Below are 21,858 nucleotides of genomic sequence, written 5' to 3' on the forward strand. Positions count from 1 at the left end.
TAAGTGGCTTCACGCCATTTAAGACGTCAGGTAAGTCCCAGCGGGGGTGAGGTAAATCTAGCTCGGCACCCGATACAAACTGGTGCGGGGCGAAGAGTTACCTTTCTATACGTAGTATTCTTCATTCGCGAACGTGTATATAAGTTCTACCAGATAATAATTGGGTAAGTAAAGTATATCAACCTACTCACGTTACATAATATAACATTCAATAAACAAGCTCCTAATTGTATATCTTCATCGGGAAACTACGTGGATTGAATGAGTCTCTCCCACTGAAATATACGAGGTATAGGGCAGATGAATTAATGTTTATGTTTCCATAAACTGCTTGAGTAGTCGCTTTACAAAGGATAATAGCGTAGAGTGATGACATCAATCGATAGACCTCGATAGACTGTTGACAGTCATCTTCTTCTATCGTATTGGTTGTGAGGTGAATTAACAACCAACAACCAGGGCTATTATTGAGCCGCCAAAGGCCCCTGACATGGCTCATGTAACGACATGACGACAGTCATGAATACCTATAACAATGGAAGATCTAGCAGGTTGTACCTGAAAAACAGCGTTAGGTTTGTGAGAGCAAAACCTTGCGCTGGTATGAGTGTTTGCGCTGTTTTTGATATTTTTTTTGATGTGACTTATTGTAGTGGCGCAGCGGTAAACGCGCTCGGTCTGCGATTGTTGAAGTTAAGCAACTTTCGCAAAGGCCGGTCATAGGATGGGAGACCACAAAAAAAAAGTTTTCATCTCGAGCTCCTCCGTGCTTCGGAAGGCACGTTAAGCCGGTTGCATTAGCAGTCGTTAATAACCACCAATCCGCACTGGGCCCGCGTGGTGGTTTAAGGCCCGATCTCCCTATCCATCCATAGGGAAGGCTCGTGCCCCTGCAGTGGAGACGTTAATGGGCTGGTGATGATGATGATAGATCGGCAACTCTCCGCTCCCGGGCGTCTGAGCCAGGTTTACCTCATCCTGTTGGACATAGTTTAGACTTGGATCGAATGGCGTCAGACGTCACACAAACAGACGCGCGTGTACGATAACGGTAATGTATGGCGTCTGTGTAAAACGAGGTTGTTTGTATGAAGTGTCAGGGGTGTGCCTTAGTTGAAGCGTGGGTAGGTGCTCAGTTCATCTTGCGATGGATGTGTGTCTATGACTGTTACGTAGGTATCAATTTAGACGAATAAAACTTTACGTCACGTCTAAAAAAAGTCTCTATCTACTTTTTTTCTATCAAAATGTAATGTACATTATAACAATACAAGTCAATAAACAATCCCCCTCAAGAAAACGAAGCTTTCACTGATGACTAATCCCATCAACGAACAAAACAAACAAAACAATAAACCCACGCCGGAACTACTGCAGGTACTATCGATAGTATCGACAGTAATCATGGTGTAATAACACCATTCATTTATTTAGTCTATCGATACTATAGATCACATACATTCGTCGATAATAGGGCATCACTAAATACAGCGTGTACTTGTAACAGGGAGGATCGGATGTGAATAATTGAGCAACTCGTAGACAAGTTATGTTTGTAGATTCAAATCAATACGTACTTAATAAATATGAAAATATGAGCTCATCCGTGCTTCGTAAGGCACGTTAAGCCGTTGCCGTTGGTCCCGGCTGCATTAGCAATCGTTAATAACCATCAATCCGCACTGGGCCCGCGTGATGGTTTAAGGCCCGATCTCCCTATCCATCCATAGGGAAGGCCCGTGCCCCAGCAGTGGGGACGTTACATGGACTGATGATGGTCATTATACGTTGAATATCTCTCTCGTCACGTAGGTCAGTAGGTTACCTGTACTATTTGTTTTCTTTGTATGTTCCTTGTGTCTGTTTTATTGTGTACAAATAAATAAATAAATATTCCAAGGACTCGTTTATAGTAGTTTCAACAATCAAGCTAAAAAAAATACTCAAACGATGGTTCATTGAAAGCAAAATCATTTTTCTCTCTGTCATTTCCAGTGGTTCTTACCTACCTGCGTGCTCCAAAAACAAAATAGCAAATCCCGAATATTGATAATTTTAATATTCTCCGTAGCGCAGTGGTATTCGGAAAACTCGATTACCGTAATGCCAGCAAAAGTAAACACCGATAGAGAAATTCTGACGACGGAATGGGATCTCATAATTTGGTGCGGATCGGGCCCGGAATTGCGCGGGAGTCGTGGGCCTAAGATCTGCTGACTAAGGGTCCTCTAACTTATTACTCTGTTTCGTACTGAACGTTTCCCGTTATTCTCTAGTCTAGGAAAATCGCGATTCTTTTGAAAATGCTTTATCGCTAATTTGTAATATTATCTTTTTTAATACAAATATAGTTTATTGCACCAAAATAAAAGAAAATAGTTACAAAAGAGACTTAACCCTTTCACGGGCAGAGACCGTGGGACATTGATGGTTCATAATAGATAGTGTTAGGTTTTCTGTAATTTTGTGCGAATTTGTGTTGCCTTCATATGGCAACACTAGGAGAAAGGGTATAAAAAGGCGTGTTTGTCTTTCATTGGGGCTTTTTTTGATTCGAGCACGCATCGAAGGCAGACGTACCATTTTGAACACGTGTACACTTGTGTTTGAGCACGCGTGCGTGTTGGAAATTTAGAGTAAGTAACCAATATACTTATTATTTATTATTTTAATGGTTGTTTTATTTATAGAGTATGTACCTGAGGCAGCTTTATGTATATCCAGGTATCCGTATGTTAGTTAATGATCATGTTACCGTGGTCTTATTACATTTCAGAAGTGGGATCGTATCCATATGTGTTAATCAGGATACACCGTTTTTGAGATATTTTACTTTGGAAATATATCTGTATAAATATATACATATAGGGTTATCTGAAGAATATTTACATGTTCCAATGTTTTCGAGTTCCAGATTATGCCTCTTGAAGACGAGATCGTTCCACGAAGACGACTGACGAGCCGAGACGAGCCGAGACGAGCCGAGCCGAGCCGAGCCGAGCCGAGCCGAGCCGAGCCGAGACGAGCCGAGACGAGCCGAGACGAGCCGAGACGAGCCGAGCCGAGCCGAGACGAGCCGAGACGAGCCGAGATGAGCCGAGACGAGCCGAGACGAGCCGAGCCGAGCCGAGACGAGCCGAGACGAGCCGAAACGAGCCGAGACGAGCCGAGCCGAGCCGAGCCGAGCCGAGCCGAGCCGAGCCGATACAAGCCGGGAGCGCAGCCGAGCCGAGCCGATACAAGCCGGGAGCGCAGCTGGAGAGAGAGCCGGGAGTGCAGCCGGAGAGAGACGTCGCTTCACGCGTCGGCACAACGAGCGACACAGCCAACGACGTCGCGGCGAAGGGCAGGAGGTGCGACGTTCGTCGGCAGCTAAGGGAATAGAAAGGTCAGATAGCGCTACATTTTCATCTAAAGATGTTCTTAATATTGTTGAATCATTAGTTAACTTAAGATCTTAACCTAATCCGACAGCAGTCGCCACATCACATCCTTCCAGTAGTATTATGAACCATGTTACCCGAATTTGGACCCTCATCGAAAAGTCAAAAGATTGATACTTGGTTAAAGAAAGTTAATGAGTGTGCCACTGTTTACGGATGGGATGAGAACAACCGTTATCCACTTCGCAATGCAGAAACTGCAGGAGTTGGCCAGAGTTTGGTATGAAAGCTTCAATTCTATTTTGTACAGCTGGGCAGAATGGCAGCAAAAGTGGTTAGACGCATTTCCTTTTGAACATGATTATGGCCAAACCCTGGAGGATACGCTTAGGCGAAAGAGTAGGTTTGGTGAACCGCTAGAGGTTTATTATTATGAAGAATTAGCCATCGTGAACCGGTGTGACATCGAAGGGAAACGAGCCGTGGACTGCATTATCCACGGATTAAGTGACAAGACAATTAGATCCAGCGATAAGCGTTACGATGTACGCAGCCTGATCAACTCCATTTTCTGATGAGTAATAAGGAGAACCAACCGCCGCCCGATCGCTTTCATTTTAATAAAACAAAGTAGTCGACTGAATCCACAGCGGGAAGTAATAATGACAATAGGGATAAATCAGTTAAGACTTCAAAAAAAATTCAAGTTACAAATTATTTTAACTGTAGGGAAAAAGGTTAGCCGTATCTTAAATGCCCCAAACCTCTGGTCCAATGTACAGGATGTCGTAGGTTCGGTCATAAAATGGAAACTTGCAGAGTCCCTTTTTTTTTAAAACCGTGATAATCTAGGTAACATTCCTAAAATCATGCGCATACTTACCTCTAAGTCGGGCTCAAAATATTTCAATACAGTTAGGGTAAATGACACCTCTATGATATCGTTTATAGATTTCGGTAGCGAAGTTTCGCTCATAAAACAAACAACGACACTGATTTTGGGGTAGACTTGTGATCAACCCCCGACTCCACTAAAAGTTTTGGTAGTGATTTTATTTTGTCCATGGGCAGGACACAGGTTAATTTATGCGTCGACGGTGTTAGTGCGGATGTTTTGTGTCACGTGGTTGACAGTAATCTGCTCAATTGTCCGATATTAGTAGGACAGTCCTTCACCGAACAGAAGCAGGTGCTGGTATTCAAGAATGCCAACGAATTGAGGTTTTATTATGATGATGAATTCCCTTTTGCTAACGGTGGTAGTGGTGATACTGCGAGTGTAAAGGTCGTCTCCGCTTCATGCGCAAGATTGAGTGGAGAGGCGATTATCAGAGGTCGTACTGATGTTGTGATTAATTGATATGTTAGGCTTAGCGGAAGAGTCGTGGGGAAGCCAAACCGAGAATTCACGATAGCCGGCGGGTTATACAAAGTAGAGGAAGGTCAGCTCTTTGTTCATATTACCCCATTGTCAGCTTTTGTTATATTGATAAAGGTGATATTATAGGTAGATGAAATAGAGTTCAGATTGTCAATCATATTTGTACATCACCCACAGACCTCGTTGGCGAGCATTTAGGTATAGAACCTAAAGATGTTAACTTTAGCAAAAACGCTTGAAGAGCCACATAAACGACGTCTATTTTAACATTTTGAACGAATACAAGCATTGCTTCGCGCAATCATTAGAGGAGTTGGGATGTACAAATATGACTGAAATGAAAATTGAATTGAATATTGAGCGTCCTGTGGTTTACCGGCCTTACATATTGTCGCACAAGGAACGACAACAAGTAAGAGAAATGGTTGGTGAGATGATGAATGCGGGGATTGTACGAGAAATTGTATCGGAATATGCGAGTCCAATTATGTTGGTTCGTAAGAAGGACGGTAAACAAAAGCTCTGTGTTGATTATAGGTTTCTGAATTCAATGACAGTTAAGATAAGGTACCTGATGGCAGTGATTGAAGACGAGATTGCTCGATTAGTGGGGCAGGCCTACTTTATAACTTTGGATCTGGCATCTGGATACTACCAGGTGCCTATTGCAGAAGAATCGAAACCCTTAACTTCCTTTATCACCCCAGACGACCAATATGAATTTAATCGTATGCCGTTTGGGTTGGCTAACGAACCAGCTGTATTTCAAAGGCTGATGAATGAGGTATTGGTTTCCGCTAGGTTCTCAGAAGCTACTGCTTACATCGATGACGTATTAACTTACGAAAAGGATGTAGAAGAGTGTTTGGATAGGTAAGAAAGGGCTTTACAGTTGATAGAAAAGGCAAGCCTAACTCTGAATTTGGCAAAATGTAATTTCTTACAGCAGAATTATTAACTATTTGGGTTATGATATTAGCGCTGCTGGGGTGCGGCCGGCTGACAAAAAGACACAGTCAGTGTTTGATGTTCCTCGTCCCACCAGTCCACACTCCGTCCGCCAATTTCTGGGACTAGTAGGATATTTTCGGAAAATTTATAAGGAATTACGCGTCTTTATCACATCCGTTGAATAAGTTGCTCAAGAAGGATGTGAAATGGTGTTGGACTGAGGAACAAGAAGCCGCATTTGTTGATCTCAAGAGTAGTCTGATAGATAGGCCAATCTTAGCCATTTACGACCCGACCGCCGAAACACAGTTGCACACTGACGCCAGTGAAGTGGGCGTCAGTGGAATATTGATGCAGCGACGTAATGGAAACGACACCTACCATCCCGTAGCGTACTATAGTCGCCAGACATCTCCAGAAGAGAAAAGGTTTATAAACTTGAGACTCTTGCTATAGGTAGTAAGTTCGCTCAAAAGTTTCGGGTTTATCTTCTGGGTCAGAATTTCAAAATCATGACCGATTGTAGTGCGTTGCGCTCCATGCTTTCCAAACGCGATTTGGTTAGACGTATTGCCCGCTGGTGGCTGTTTTTGCTTTTTGAATATCGTGCTGGCACGAAAATGTCGCACGTGGACCTTCTATTTCGGAACCCAATTGAGGATCTTAGTTCAATGGAAATTGACGCTGGTCTTTACCCGACGGTTATGTCAATCAATGAGGGGGACAGGTTGTAGACTCTTCAATTAGGTGATAGTGAACTGGGTCGCATTCGGGAATTTCTTACCACTGATATTGATGCAGATGGGTTAAAGTACATAACAGAAAACTAATTCAAATGAGGGCCTATTCCACGTAAACGAAAAGTCGAGGTGCCTTTTCACACTCTGTACATCAATCACCTTGGACCTTTTTGTGCGATCAAAGAGAGGAAAACTCTTACCTATTGGTAGTCGTAGATGCCTTTACGAAATTTAAATTTATCAGACCAGTCAGAAATACCAAAAACAGTTACAACAACGCGAGAATTAGAAGATATTTTCTATACGTTCAGAAACCCAGATCGAATTATTAGCGACCGCGGTACTTTCTTCACATCGTACGTGTTCAAACGTTTTGCTCGGATAAAGGTATTAGACACGTGTTGAACGCAGTTGCAAGTCCTAGGTCCAATGGACAAGTAGAGCAGTGTAATCGCACGATGTTAGGGTCGTTAACTGCGCAAAATCTTAATTTTGACAAGAACGTCTGGACAAGATAGGTAGAGTCCAATGGGGCATGAACAACACCCGTCGGAAGACAACGGGACGGACTGAGGTAATGTTTGGACTTCAGATGGATACGGAAATTAATCCTATGTTGAACGAAATAGTATGCGAAACGCAAAATTATACTTTATTATAATTAAAAAAATTATACTTTATTAGTCAGTTCGGGAATCCCTTAAAGATGTAAAAATTGACGATTCAAAGTGTAACAATGTTACCTACTGAATAAACATATTTTTGAGTTTGAATTTGTTGGGATTGATGACTACTTCATTTAACAAATCGAATGTCACCCTGGATTCACGTTAATGATGATAAAGAAAGTAGTGATGAAGATGACTGATTGTGTCATTATTATATACAATCAAAAGAAAGTAAGTAGAGGTACTGTTTGTTGGATGAAACTGTAAGATGTGTATTTAGTAATAGCTTGAGAAGGAGGGCTCATAGCTATTTAGTTAAGGTGACTTTCAATTTTGTGAGGAGGGTTCACAATTATTTTAATTATCGTATATAAGAAGGAAGGGTTTGTATACGATAGTTACAAGTGTGAGAAAGAAGGTTCACACTCAATTGCTTTGCAATAGTTCGTGAGAAAGAAGGGTTTGCGAACTATTGCCAACTTGAATAGCTTTATAATGTTATGATTATTTTAATTATCGTATATAAGAAGGAAGGGTTTGTATACGATAGTTACAAGTGTGAGAAAGAAGGTTCACACTCAATTGCTTTGCAATAGTTCGTGAGAAAGAAGGGTTTGCGAACTATTGCCAACTTGAATAGCTTTATAATATTATGATTATTTTAATTATCGTATATAAGAAGGAAGGGTTTGTATACGATAGTTACAAGTGTGAGAAAGAAGGTTCACACTCAATTGCTTTGCAATAGTTCGTGAGAAAGAAAGGTTTGCGAACTATTGCCAACTTGAATAGCTTTGTAATATTATGATTATTTTAATTATCGTATATAAACAGGGAAAGGTTTGTATACGATAGTTACAAGTGTGAGAAAGAAGGTTCACACTCAATTGCTTTGCAATGGTTCGTGAGAAGGAAGGGTTTGCGAACTATTGACAACTTGAGTAGCTTTATATTATGATTATTTTAATTATCGTATATAAGAAGGAAGGTTTGTATACGATAATTACAAGTGTGAGAAAGAAGGTTCACACTCAATTGCTTTGCAATAGTTCGTGAGAAGGAAGGGTTTGCGAACTATTGACAACTTGAATAGCTTTATATTATGATTAGAAAGAAGAGCTGATGTTTCACCCCGTAAATGTGATTATATGTCGTTGTACTTTTAGATTTTAAGTGAAGCTTTGTAACTGTTCTCGATGAGTGTGGAATCACTTGGCCCGCCGAATGTTAGGTTTGAACATTAGACGTTTTGTCTACGTGCATGAGGACATGCACGACGTCAGGATGGTCGAATGTTAGGTTTTCTGTAATTTTGTGCGAATTTGTGTTGCCTTCATATGGCAACACTAGGAGAAAGGGTATAAAAAGGCGTGTTTGTCTTTCATTGGGGCTTTTTTTGATTCGAGCACGCATCGAAGGCAGACGTACCATTTTGAACACGTGTACACTTGTGTTTGAGCACGCGTGCGTGTTGGAAATTTAGAGTAAGTAACCAATATACTTATTATTTATTATTTTAATGGTTGTTTTATTTATAGAGTATGTACCTGAGGCAGCTTTATGTATATCCAGGTATCCGTATGTTAGTTAATGATCATGTTACCGTGGTCTTATTACAATAGTATGACACCTTGGAATCGGAACGTCATTAGACGTTCTGTCCTTGAAAGTGTTAAGTAGGTACATGGCAAATGGTTTTATATCTGTATAGTTTCCATGGGCCTTAGCCGAGTTGTAAAAAAAAATATATCCATAGACATATACATAAGGTGGTGATATGTCACTGCCATATTTTATCACTGTAAAATGTGAATTGACCTAAAATTTACTCCAGGCGTAGAAGCAAGCGGCTAGTCAGCGGATAATCAGCTCGCGACAGTGAACACTTCAGAACCCCAAAACCAACTTCGGCAAAGGAGGACGACGTGTACTCCTTTCAGCGCTACATCGCTATCAGCCTAGCCCGGACCGCTTTTCTCCAAAATATTTTTCCAGCCAAGATTTGCATCCCAAAATGAGATGGGAAGACGAATTGGATGCCTTTGAAAGAGGCAGGCATGGGAGGCATTTGCTCAGCAGTGGGACACGATAGGCTAGAGAGCAAAAAGAGGTTCGCATCCACCAGCTAAGAACTCACTAACCTAACCTAACCTAACCTAACCTAACCTAAGCCTGTCCGCCGGAACGGAGCGAGGCAGCGGACCGGAGAAACGGAGAAATATGAACTCATACGTGCATGTCCCATATGTGGGTCAGATTTTTCTTGCCATATGTGTGTCTATGTACATAAATTCCAATGTTTTTTATCGAAAAACAACATTGCACGTGAGGAGTTGATATCTCAATTTTCAGTTACACAGTGAACGTGTTAACCAATATAATTGCACAAACTAGTCTGCAACTCCCTGTATTGGCTAATATTTCTCCGTTTCTTAGGGGTAAATATAACAATAAATCACATTAAAAAAGCTTTCTATCTTTCCGCGTGTCTCCTGGCCCGCCCCAATCGCCCTGAGCACCCACCAACGATTCAGCTCGTAATAGAATTTCAGGATTTCGTCGATTGTTGACTGTAATAACGACGGCCGTGTGCCGATGAAGGCCTGTTTATTTTGTAATTAGATCTGTAATTGCTCGCCTAATGCCGGGAGCCGGGATCACAATCACGCCTTCGAGCGATTCGCTTTGATTGGTGTCAATCGTTAGATATAAAGTACATGAGGTGTAAAAAGCTACACAGTGCAGGTATTATGACCACAAAGGTCACCAGGTCACCGGTCACGTAGCTCTCCTGTACTGTCTCTTTTCTTTACATGTTCTTTTTGATTGTTTTGATTGCACTACTGGGTACATACAGACTTCCCCCCAATCAGTCCTCCACTATACCATAGAATAAGGAATAATACTACATACTTATAGAACGGCAACTCTCTACTCCCCACCAGCGTCTGAGCTAGGTTTACCTCACTCCCCCTCGAACACAATTTAGACTTGAATCGTATGGCGTCAGACGTCACACACATAGATGCGCGTGTACGATAACGTCAATGTGTGGTGTCGGTGTAAAACTATTAAACTTGTTGTTTGTATGAAGTGTCCTGGGTGTGACTATACCGAGGAAAAAAAGCTGCAAGAAGAACCTCGGCACATGGCCCTAGACATTCTTTAAAAAAAGTTAATTTGACATGTCAATCGAAACACACACACGACAGAGATGTGGTGTAAAAGACGATATAGTGACTAAGATTGAGAAGGGAATGTTAGATTGGTTTGGACATGTAGAGCGGATGAAGGATAGTAGAATTGCAAAAGCGGTATATAAAGCGAAAGTTGATGGTAGGGCTGGCAGAGGAAGACCGAGAAGGACTTACGATGACCAAATTGGAGATGTCCTTAGAAAAGGTTTAATACGATCTACTCTGAACCGGCGTGCGTGTATGAAGCGATTGATGAATGTGGAGGAAGCAGGAGAAGTGTGTCAGGATCGAAGCAAATGGAATTCTATAGTCTCTGCTTACCCCGGTGGGAAATAAGCGTGAGTTTATGTATGTCAAACGAAAATAGGCCGATCGATTCTATTGTCTAACGCTACATACTTTACTAACCACTATCAACCGATTCGGTGCGTAGCCAATAACCAGTTACACTATACTCAATGAAATGAAATCACGCACGACCAGAATTACCCGTTGTAACGTACTTTTGACAGAAATATGGGGAATACATCTGTCATTATGTTATAGGGATCGACCATAGTCATTATAAATGGTGGAGTACTGAACCCATGCTATCATTACTACTGGTAACGCATTACTTATGCATCGCCAGTGGTTGTAAACCGATTCCAGTTTATTAGTTGTGTCTATAAAAGGGGCAGGGGCTGTAAACACGCTCTAAGGGGGACAACATTGTTTTATATACACCTTGGTAATGCAAGTTGAGAGCGTTAGCGGGTTATACCGATAGCGAATTATGAAGATAGGTACTATCTAGACACGCGGTCGCGTGTCAAGCCAAGTTCAAGAAACAGAACTGGCGAGCCGCACCGTGTGTAATAATATTTTTTCTTGAGGCGTCTTCATCTTTCCGCGGGTTGTGGGGTGTGTAACCCCAACAACCACTAACGGTTATTATTTATTTTAGTTTCCATAGTCTAGTAATCGGTACGGTAATGCAAGACGGAACGGGCAAGTCACAGGGACTGTAACCTGGAACCTGACAGAGGGCAGCAGTAACTGTCAGTATTAATCAGAGCCGGACCCAGGAATCTTAGTACGGCATTGAAATAGACTAGTCTGGGCGCCATCCCACTGGCGTCAGACAGAGTACTGCGGGGCGGAAGGCAAGAGGGAAACCACTGCCCTATTTTTCCCTAAAAAGGTAGCATGGAGAGTTAGGAGAGTGCTACACCGACAAGAGCGTGGCTCTTAAATTAGTGATGATGAGTATAGTAATCAAAGCAACGGTCAACTCGCCTGTATTGTCATAGCCGAATCCCAGTGAAGACATTTTACAAAAATCACTTAGTGACTAGTTCGGTTAGGACATTGTTAGGGCAGGGTGATCAACCGATTTATTTTCATCATAAGTAAGGTGATTCCGTGGAAGTCACGAACATCTGGCGGCTCAATCGACAACCTTGTGCCAGTGTTGGTAAGGCCGACCATCATCAACAAATAGATTTACACGACACCACGTCACTTTCAACTTCAACCAATCCCCAAGTATACAATCTCGGACACACCCTCTACGATCGAGGCAACTAAATTTAAACTTTGTTGCAACGCAATAAAAGTTCATGTGAATGCAAGAAACTTGCGCGGCCAGTGTCATTTCCGAGCACGCTTTACTTGGGTGTACCGTTGTATATTTAAAAAAAGACATTGATTTTTTACGATGCACATCCTAAAGAAATATAAAGTGATGAATGTCACGTGTTCTTGACGCGACTTGTAGAGCCTCTGACGGCATCCAACTTGCCCGGATAAATGTGACATGCATTGTGTAAGTTGTATTGCTATTAATTACTGAATCTTATTCGTACTGGAATTTGGATCATAAATTACTTTTTACGACTTACAATACATGCGTATTCTTCTCTTCTTATCGTGTGGGTTGTGAGGTGGAACACCAGCCATGCGTTATTTTCAATCGTCTTCAAGGTTATAAAGACCCGTATGGCACATATGTACCTACAATCTTCAGAACAAGTAGTTACTTAGTTATACGTTATTTGCCGATACGGCATCTAAGAGAGGCACAAAATTTTACATTTCACATACATACATAAACTCACGCCTACTTCCCAAAGATAAGTAGAGACTATGAAATTCCATTTGCTTCCTTCCTGATACTTCTGCTTCCGTCACATTCATAAATCGTTTTATATACGCACGCCGGTTCAGAGGAGATCGTACTAAACCTTTTTTAAAGACATTTAGTACATCCTTCTAGGTCTTCCTCTGCCTTCGCCTTATATACTTTCGTAAACCATCATCCGCTCATAATCTTTTACACCACATCTCTCTCTCTCTCTCTCTCTCTCTCTCTCTCTCTCTCTCTCTCTCTCTCTCTCTCTCTCTCTCTTATCACAACAAGTTATTATCTTAAATGCAGTTTTCACTAATACATTTAGCTCAAATATTACAGACTGCGATACGGCTCACCACCTGTCACGTTGGTCACAGAAAGGTCGGTGAGGCGTGGGTACATAGTTCATCTTGCGATGGATGGACCTCTGACTACCCAACTTGGGATATAGTTGTGGGCTTATTTATTAAACGTATATCAAATAATGTCTTTTGATAATCGAATTATTTTCTCCGATACGGGAAACGGACAAAAAATCCTGGCGCGCAGAGCAGCGCCAAAAGTAATGTTCGTCATTTTTTTAAAAAGGGGCCCGGTAATCTCTCAAAAGATTAGTGAGGGGAGCAACCGACAGACTCTTTAATAATTAAGTGAAAAGTGTAAATCTTAACCCCTCTTGGTCGAAATAACGAAGTTTGAACATCTGTATGAATCCCGAATGTTTGTTTTTTGATCTCTTCGAAATGTTCTTTGATGTCATGGTAAAAGAACGACTTAAAACGTCTTAAGCTGCTTGTCATTTCGCCTTTTTCGTAAAAAAATATATTATGCGATACATGTTTAAAAAGTACAGGGTGTTAGTGACATCTTAACGAAAACTTTGAGGGATGATTCCATGATACTGAGTTCATATCAAGTGGAAGTTTCCGTCGCAAAAGTATGATCCTGAAAAAAATATTAAAAAGCACTTAACTTTTCAAGAATTTCCGATAGAAAATTACACTTGATATTAACTCAGAATCATTGTCTGAATCATTGTGTCACTAACCCATACGTACATGTATAGCTGCCTGTACGTACTTGTGTATCATTGTGTAAGATAGTGTTGCGTGCGTTTATAATTGACAGGGATATGAAAGGAAATTCCAGTTGATATTAACTCAGAATCATTGCCTGAATCATCTCCCTCAATATTCGTTACGGTGTCACTAACACCGATACGTACTTCTATAGCTACCTGTACGTACTTGTGTATCACTGTGTAAGACAGTGTTGTGTGCGTTTATAATTTACAGGAATACTGGTACTTTTCTTATGTGTATTTCATTTTGTGTATGTAACTGCTGTTGATACACTATAATAAATAAATAAAAATTACTTTTTGTAAAGATTGTGTCCACTTATCGGATCGGAGACTTGTCGTCTCGAATGGAGAAATATTACAAGTTTAATTAGAGCATTCATAATTAGAATTTTAATTAAATACGTTTCATTTGAAATAAGGCATTATGTACCTACGGGATTCTTATTGAACATTGAGGTACAGTCACGAGCAACATCATGTAGTCATTTTAGAACCCTGTCGCACTAAGTTGACATATTTCACATTTATTTAGGTTTATAAAGGTATACCTATTAATCGTACATACAATCCTATTTATTTATTTTTTATTTATTATTATTGACGCCTTAAATTACTACCGCTTCGGAACGTGTAACGAGTAGTTATGGCAAAAGTCAAAACAGAGTGAGTTATCTCAAAGACAACTCTACAATGACTATGATCTCCATTTACAATCTACTTAACCCTCCACTTGCCACTAATTGCTTACAGATAATAATACAAATAAATTTTAAAAAAATACGTAATTGAATTATTATGTCAAAACAGAGCGAGTGTCATGAGAGTCCCGTACATAATAATAATAAAGACTCGGAACTTCCACATTTCACATATTAATTGGACCTATCAATTTATTCAGTTAATATGTCAACACTTCGTTAACTAATGGAATTCAGTATGATAGGCTGCCAGTAATGATAGTATTCAATTATTCAGAAAACATTCAAAACAGATGACTGACAATATTGAATTGAATATGGCCACGAAAATAATTCACGTGCAATTCAATCATCGGCATAAATCAAATACACCCACAAATTTTTAATGTAGTGAAAATTATTGCTAAGTTCGCAAGGTGAAATAGTCAGTGGATTCCGTACGTTTGAAAGAATGTGAGGAACAAACGTAGATGCGGCTTAGGTCCCATTGTTCTTAGGAAAACAGACGGCTTTTTTATCAAAATCGGCATAATAATTATATATTTTAACAAGAAACACATTTTATAAATAAATTAATAGTCTTTGAGATGATGGACTTTGAAACTAGGACCTAAACCATATAATAACATGACAGGCTTGTTACCTATCACTATAAGTTTCGTTCATCTTAGTACTTCGTATGAAAAACTGAAGGGAAGCCTGGAAGTTATTTATTGTAAGAAATGTCTTTGACTTTGACGTTCGAATATCATGATCTTCTTCTATCGTGTGAATTGTGATGTGGATTACCAACCCCATCAACCGTGGTGTCAAGGTTATTACTGAGCCGCCATAGCCTCGTAAGCCCTGGGGTCCTCTGAGAAGGACCAAATAATTGTAGTCATAAAGGCCGAAGGTTTTGTAATAGTTTGTTCTAATAATCAACGAAGGTACTTTTAAAAGTACCAAAACTTTGCCTGTCAATTTAATTCAAACCTTTGCGCCGATTGAGAAAAAAAAGTATTTTGTCTATGAACTAGTTCATTCAATTTCGTGAATAGGTGGCTTTAATAAAAAAGAAATATGTATCACTTGTCGTAATTTGTCATTTTATTGGTAAAGATGGTGCGCACACGGCGACGAGGTAAAAAAAAATCAAGTCAATAATCGAATTTCGTAGTTTTTCATACACATTATTTTCAGAAATCGCAGGTAATATAATAATCAACAACATGACATAGTTATTTTATTTATTATAATTTTTTTAGTCCTTTGCAAGGGACTTTAGGTGTCATGTCCGGATATTTTTCAACTACTTTTTTAAATTATTATGTATGTGATTAAATCATACCGATATAGACTGACTTGCTTACGTGATCTTATTATTAAAAAAAAACTACCATCTTCATTTTATTTCCTTTTTCCTTCTAATGATGATCTAGACTGACACCATGAATTAATTTCTTTCCTAATAATAAAAACCTAATGTACTTCCAGAGGGACTAATCACAAACTACATCATAAAAACTAAAACTCGTTACGTATTTTATATTTAAATATGTAAGTATATACACATATTATGACGTACAAATAGGTATGTATGTTAATGAAAAAATACATAACCCTTTATAATAATAATATTTTTCAGATTTTACTAAAAGTAGTGACTTAAACCGGGAGTCCTTCTGGAAGAACTAAAAAAAACGTATTTTTTTCAAAAATGTCTTCTATTCATCCTTACATAGCTCTCCACTTAATTTGAACCCGATCGGATAACTCTAACACTTTAAAATTTGTACTTGAAGTGCTCGGCCTTTACGACTACAAAAATTTGGTCCTTTTCAAGGTACCACCGTTGTTTATTACTTCGAAATCGTAATTATGCTTCGGCGTTACGAGGATAGGCCCCTGACATGACTCATGTAACGACTACGTACTTACATTAGTAAGTAATAGCCGGGACCAACGGCTTGACATGCCTTCCGAAGCACGGATCATCTTACTTTTGGACAATCAGGTGATCACCCTGTAATGTCTTAACCAAACCAGGGATCACAAAGTGATTTTTGTGATTTATCCCCACCGGGATTCGAACCCGGGACCTCCAGATCGTGAGCATAACGCTCATACACTGGACCACGGAGGCTGTTATCTTATAACGTAAGAAAAAACCTTATTTTTGAATTGCGCGTTAATAAAATGGTTTTCGTATTCAGATGTCATTGAACGAATCCCTAAAAGGCCTACATTACAAAAGCCGTAACTTATCTGGCTATAGAATGATTGATGAGGCGAAAATCATTGTCTCGACGCGTTCTTGTTATTATGCAACGGATTTTAATAGCTAGCTAGAGATATGATAGTATTACCGTGCTAGAGACGCCCAGTTCAAGGACAAATAGTTACTGTTGTTATTTAGACGTATAGTATAATATTAATTAATTCAATGTTATTCCGTGACGTTAAATGTCAGGTGGCTTTAAGGAAACGATATTTGGTTGCATAATTTTGGTTCCTGAAACATTACAGTGTATGTATTTAAATAGCTTAGTATTAAGTGATGTGTAGGTTACCTATGTTGGTAATAGTCGTAAGGAAAAAAATAGTTCCTTGGGGGAGGCCTATGCCCAACAATGGGCGTCGTACGGCTGATGAGACATGACAAAAACTTAAACGTTAAAAATATTAAATTGCATAAATGCACCTATGATTCTGATTTCTGACGGATTTTTGGTACCAGAATAAAAACAAAACTCTTGTAAGGGCATTGTTTCATGCAGGCTCCAACTAAATGTAGTTGGACAAAATTGATTTAATTTATTGCTACAGAGGACTTTTTTCGGCGCATTTAGATAAATATTTTAATATACAACTTCTAAGAATTATAATTAATATTTTTGACACTTATTTGTTTCCGATTATTAAGCAAGTCTGTTTCCACACTTTATAGCAGTGATCTAAATACATTAATATACACACACACATACCATATCACAAAAACATGTCTTTATTTGAGACCTTACTGACCAAAAGTCAGTAAAGACAAAAAGTTTGTAACGCACTATTTTAAAATAATTTTAAATCATACACCGCTTCCCTCCTGAGGTACTAGTAAAGCCACAATGTTACCCCTTAGATAGATAAGATGAACTTTTAATAGTCACGAAATAGAAGAAGTAGTACAAATTCCATTCAAATTCAAAAATATCTTTATTCAGTAGGTAACATAGTTACACATTGAATCGTCATTTTTACATAACGAACGTCTCATCCGCCTAAAAGTACTGCAGCTTCTCACAACTTGTATAGCCGGGGAAAAGAAGCTGCATGAAAAACCTCGAAATAGGGTCGTTCTTAGACGTTCTTTTAAAAAAATTAAGCAAAATTAAAAATTTTGAAAAAACCCACGACGGTAAAAATCTCATCGAAAAAGAATAAAATAACTCAAAACCCCCGACTTAACCCAATTATTATGTAACGAAATATTATATTAGACTTAAAAATACTTTCTAAAAAGAGTTGATATCTCGAGACATCGGTAATAGATATACTTAAGTACCTAAACAATGAATATGGATGTTTACAGTTTTTTCCTAACGTGTCTGTTTCTCGAAAATATACTTAAATGTAGCGATAATAATTTTACCATAATACATAACCGAGGAATATCCGTCGGGGGCTGCCATTAACCCAGCTAAAGTTTTTCTAGTGACGTGAATACAATTATTGAAGAATTGTAGATGTTTAACGACGACATAAAATACACTTATGAGTATGATTAAATTTTTGTTGAAATTTCATATAGAAAAGGCAGCCCCCGACGGATATTCCTCGGTTATGTATTATGGTAAAATTATTATCGCTACATTTAAGTATATTTTCGAGAAACAGACACGTTAGGAAAAAACTGTAAACATCCATATTCATTGTTTAGGTACTTAAGTATATCTATTACCGATGTCTCGAGATATCAACTCTTTTTAGAAAGTATTTTTAAGTCTAATATAATATTTCGTTACATAATAATTGGGTTAAGTCGGGGGTTTTGAGTTATTTTATTCTTTTTCGATGAGATTTTTACCGTCGTGGGTTTTTTCAAAATTTTTAATTTTGCTTAATTTTATTTCAGACTTTTTAGAGAGCATATACGAATCATAATCTATATAATGTGTAGGTAAGATCTCGCAAAACAATAAGTGTGATTCATCCTACCACATAATATTAAGTCCCTTATTATATATTATACAGTTGCTTTCTGTTTAAAGTTACCTCTATAACACTCATCTGAGAACATGCACCAATCACCCACGAACTCATTCCTGAAATCCGCATTGAAATCAGACAATACGTTTTAATTTTAATAATATTGCAATATAAACGTTTCACACTAATATAGCAGCGCCTCCTAGTGAGTTAATATCATAAGACTTATCTTAGACCATGCACCATTCAACTACGAACCCATTGCTGAAAACCGCATTGAAATCGGACAATTCGTTTTAATATTATTGCAATACTATTTTTCACTAATATTGTAGCACCCTCTAGTGAGTTAAAGACGTAATTTTTATTATTTGGGAACATGCAATAAGCTACCACGTACACATTGCCGAAAACAGAATTGTAATCGGACATTTCGTTTTGATTATATTGCAACATTGTTTTGCACTAATATTGTGGCGCCCCTAGTGAGTTACAGCCATGACACCTGTCTAAGAACATGAATTCATCAAACACAAACCCGCTATTGAAAACCGCCTCAAAATCGGATCATTAGTTTAAAAGATAGGTGGTAACATTACTTTGCACAAACGCACACACAAACATCTCTCACCCTAAACGCATATACCTGCTCCGTTCCGTCGTGGGTAATAAATGTAATTAAAATTATACTAACCGTAATTAACAACACTTTGCTTTACTTAATACATAACATACATAAACTGCCTATATACGTCCCACTGCTGGGCACAGGCCTCCCCTCAATCAACCGGAGGGGGTATGGAGCATACTCCATCACGCTGCTCCACTGCGGGTTGGTGGAGGTGTTTTTACGGCTAATAGCCGGGACCAACGGCTTAACGTACCCTCCGAAGCACAGAATCATCTTACTTTTTCGGACAATCAGGTGATTCAAGCCTGAAAAGTCCTTACCAAACAAAGAGGACAGTCTCACAAAGTGATTTCGACAATGTCCCCATCGGGAATCGAACCCGGAACACCAGATCGTGAGCCTAACGCTCTAACCACTAGACCACGGAGGCTGTTTACTTAATACTACCTGATTATTGAGTGATGGGTTCAACTTTATGAATTAAATGAGGATTAATTGGATGAATTTGATTCACTTGACCACACAATCCACGTGCCACTTATAGTCGATCTTGATTTTTCTTTAATCTTCTCTTTAATCTTCGCCAATCACTTCATATTAATTTATCTACAATTTATTGATTGTGATCTGGGATCTTCTCTGAAATCTGGCTCGAAGGACCATGAATATGCCATCAGGCAAAAAGGCATATCAATGCCTTTTTACTGATTTTTAAGGGATTTAGGTAGCAATGAAACAGCATTGTGTTCGACGTAATTACGTGTAATCAATGGAACCGAAAAAAAAACGCCTGTCAAAAACAATTAACTAATAAAAACTATTGCAAATAAATTGCTATTATAAATTGAAGAGGCGTTTCGGATAATATTTATTCTAAACACTAATATTGTGGCGCCCCCTAGTGAGTTACAGACATGACACTTGTCTAATAACATGAACTCATCAAACACAAACCCGTTATTGAAAACCGCATCAAAATCGGATTATAAGTTTAGAAGATAATTAATAACATTTCTTTGCACAAACGCACACACAAACATCTCTCACCCTAAACGCATATACCTGCTCCGTTCCGTCGTGGGTAAAAAGTAAAATAGAATTGTACAACTTAGTAATTTGGCTGCCTAATATCAGTTTCCAAATAGTTAATCCCATGCATACTAGTATAACCCTAAATACCGACTTAATACTTCACAACACTATAAGTCAATCCAATTAGGCGTGTTTTTATGGCCACTAGCGAAACGAAAGTAAAAAAAAACAAATGCAAGCAACGTTTACGATTGCGAAACACTGTTTGTTTACCTTTGAGTTGATTGAAATTTACAAAGTCCGATAATGAACGTTACAAGGAACGGACGTAAAGAATAACTTAACATTTAATTACAAAAGTTTAAGTTTACCTATTGAAGAAATTGTTAATAATCGGGAGAATTGCTCAAACTAAATATTAGTCACTGCCTCGTCGCCCGTCACAATACCGTTACCTTCTAAATGTAATAATGTTTGAATGTATGTGTCGTGGCTGTACTTTATAAATAAATAAATTAGTCATAGAAAAGTTTCAGTACGATCTACTCTGAACCGGCGTGCGTGTATGAAACGACTTATGAACTTGAAGGAATCAAGAGAAGTAGGTGTGTCACGATCGAAGCCAATGGAATTCCATAGTCTCTGCTTAACCCGGTGGGAAACAGGCGTGAGTTTATGTATGTATGTAAATATTAGGGTGGTATTAATAAACTAATCTCAGCTGAGACTGCCCTCAAGATCATGCTCAAGTCCCTGTTTTTTATACGTATAAGAACTGTCACATTGACATGATCTTGAGAGCAGTCTCAAAGCTGAGTTTAGTTTATTAATTCCACCCTTAGTCTCTGTGGTCCTGTTTGTCACAGGTTGGCTTGCGAAACAAGGAGCGCCCGTTCGATCCCCGATACATTTCGGCGATACCGGATATTTGTACCTTTTGGCTTTCCGTTTCATGCAGATAAGAAAATGACAAGTATGATGATAATGGCTCCAACCCCTTTAAGGAGGGGGAAAGTTGTATATGGGTCTTTTCGCAGTTTTCAAGGTAGGAAGCTAAAAATTTTACATTCTATCCCTAAATGAAAAGACGTATAATATCGTTTACAATAGCGTATTAAAATAATATTCAGTTCCGGATTAAGAATAAAGAACAAGAATAAAATAAATTTATTGCCAGTGACAGTTTACGTTTTTCTATAAAACTAGTTAATTATGAATATTACAAATACGGGCAAAAGGAATTAGCTCAGCCTGTGCTGTGATGGAGCCATGCTATGGCACCATCCAGCGCTGGTTTTTAGTTAGTTCCTGCGTCTTCTGTGTTCTAAATCAGGTAAGAGGAAACGTGTTACCCTGAATTGAAAGGCAAAAGCTAAATAATAAAGCATAATAAATAATAAAGAATAATAAATAATAAAACTCACCGCTTGAATAAAGAAGTCCTCATGAAGCACGCTGACGATCCCGAAGTTGGTGAACTTGAAGACTCGATCCATGATCCACATGAGGTTGGGCAGGACTCCGGGCCGGGGGTTCCACGCCGCCATCAGCATTGGGACGTCGGCAGTGCTCTGGTGGTTGGCTAGGACGAGTGTTCGTCGACCGCTGCAGGTCACTGGCTCGTCTCCCGTCTCCACAACTGTGGGCAGATAGTTCAGTCAGTTGTGGAATATTTTATTTATTTACAGTCATTTATGATGTAAACGTGAATTCGAAAACAAATTCGACAATCATTGATTTAGGCCTGTGCTGGATTTGAACCTGCGACCTCAAAGTGAGAGGCAAGCGTTCTACCAAC

General features: G+C 39.0%; 1 protein-coding gene across 1 annotated transcript in view; it reads right to left on the reverse strand.

Annotated features, from left to right (window-relative positions):
- Positions 1-21,858, reverse strand: part of LOC126373271 (acyl-CoA:lysophosphatidylglycerol acyltransferase 1) — a 351,324-nt gene that overhangs the window by 171,898 nt on the left and 157,568 nt on the right. Inside the window, exon 4 of the mRNA XM_050019337.1 lies at positions 21,485-21,699. Coding sequence (XP_049875294.1) covers positions 21,485-21,699 — 215 coding nt within the window. The remainder of the gene's footprint in view (positions 1-21,484; positions 21,700-21,858) is intronic.

Source organism: Pectinophora gossypiella, chromosome 15 (genome assembly GCF_024362695.1).
Source record: "Pectinophora gossypiella chromosome 15, ilPecGoss1.1, whole genome shotgun sequence".
Classification (NCBI taxonomy): Eukaryota; Metazoa; Arthropoda; class Insecta; order Lepidoptera; family Gelechiidae; genus Pectinophora; species Pectinophora gossypiella.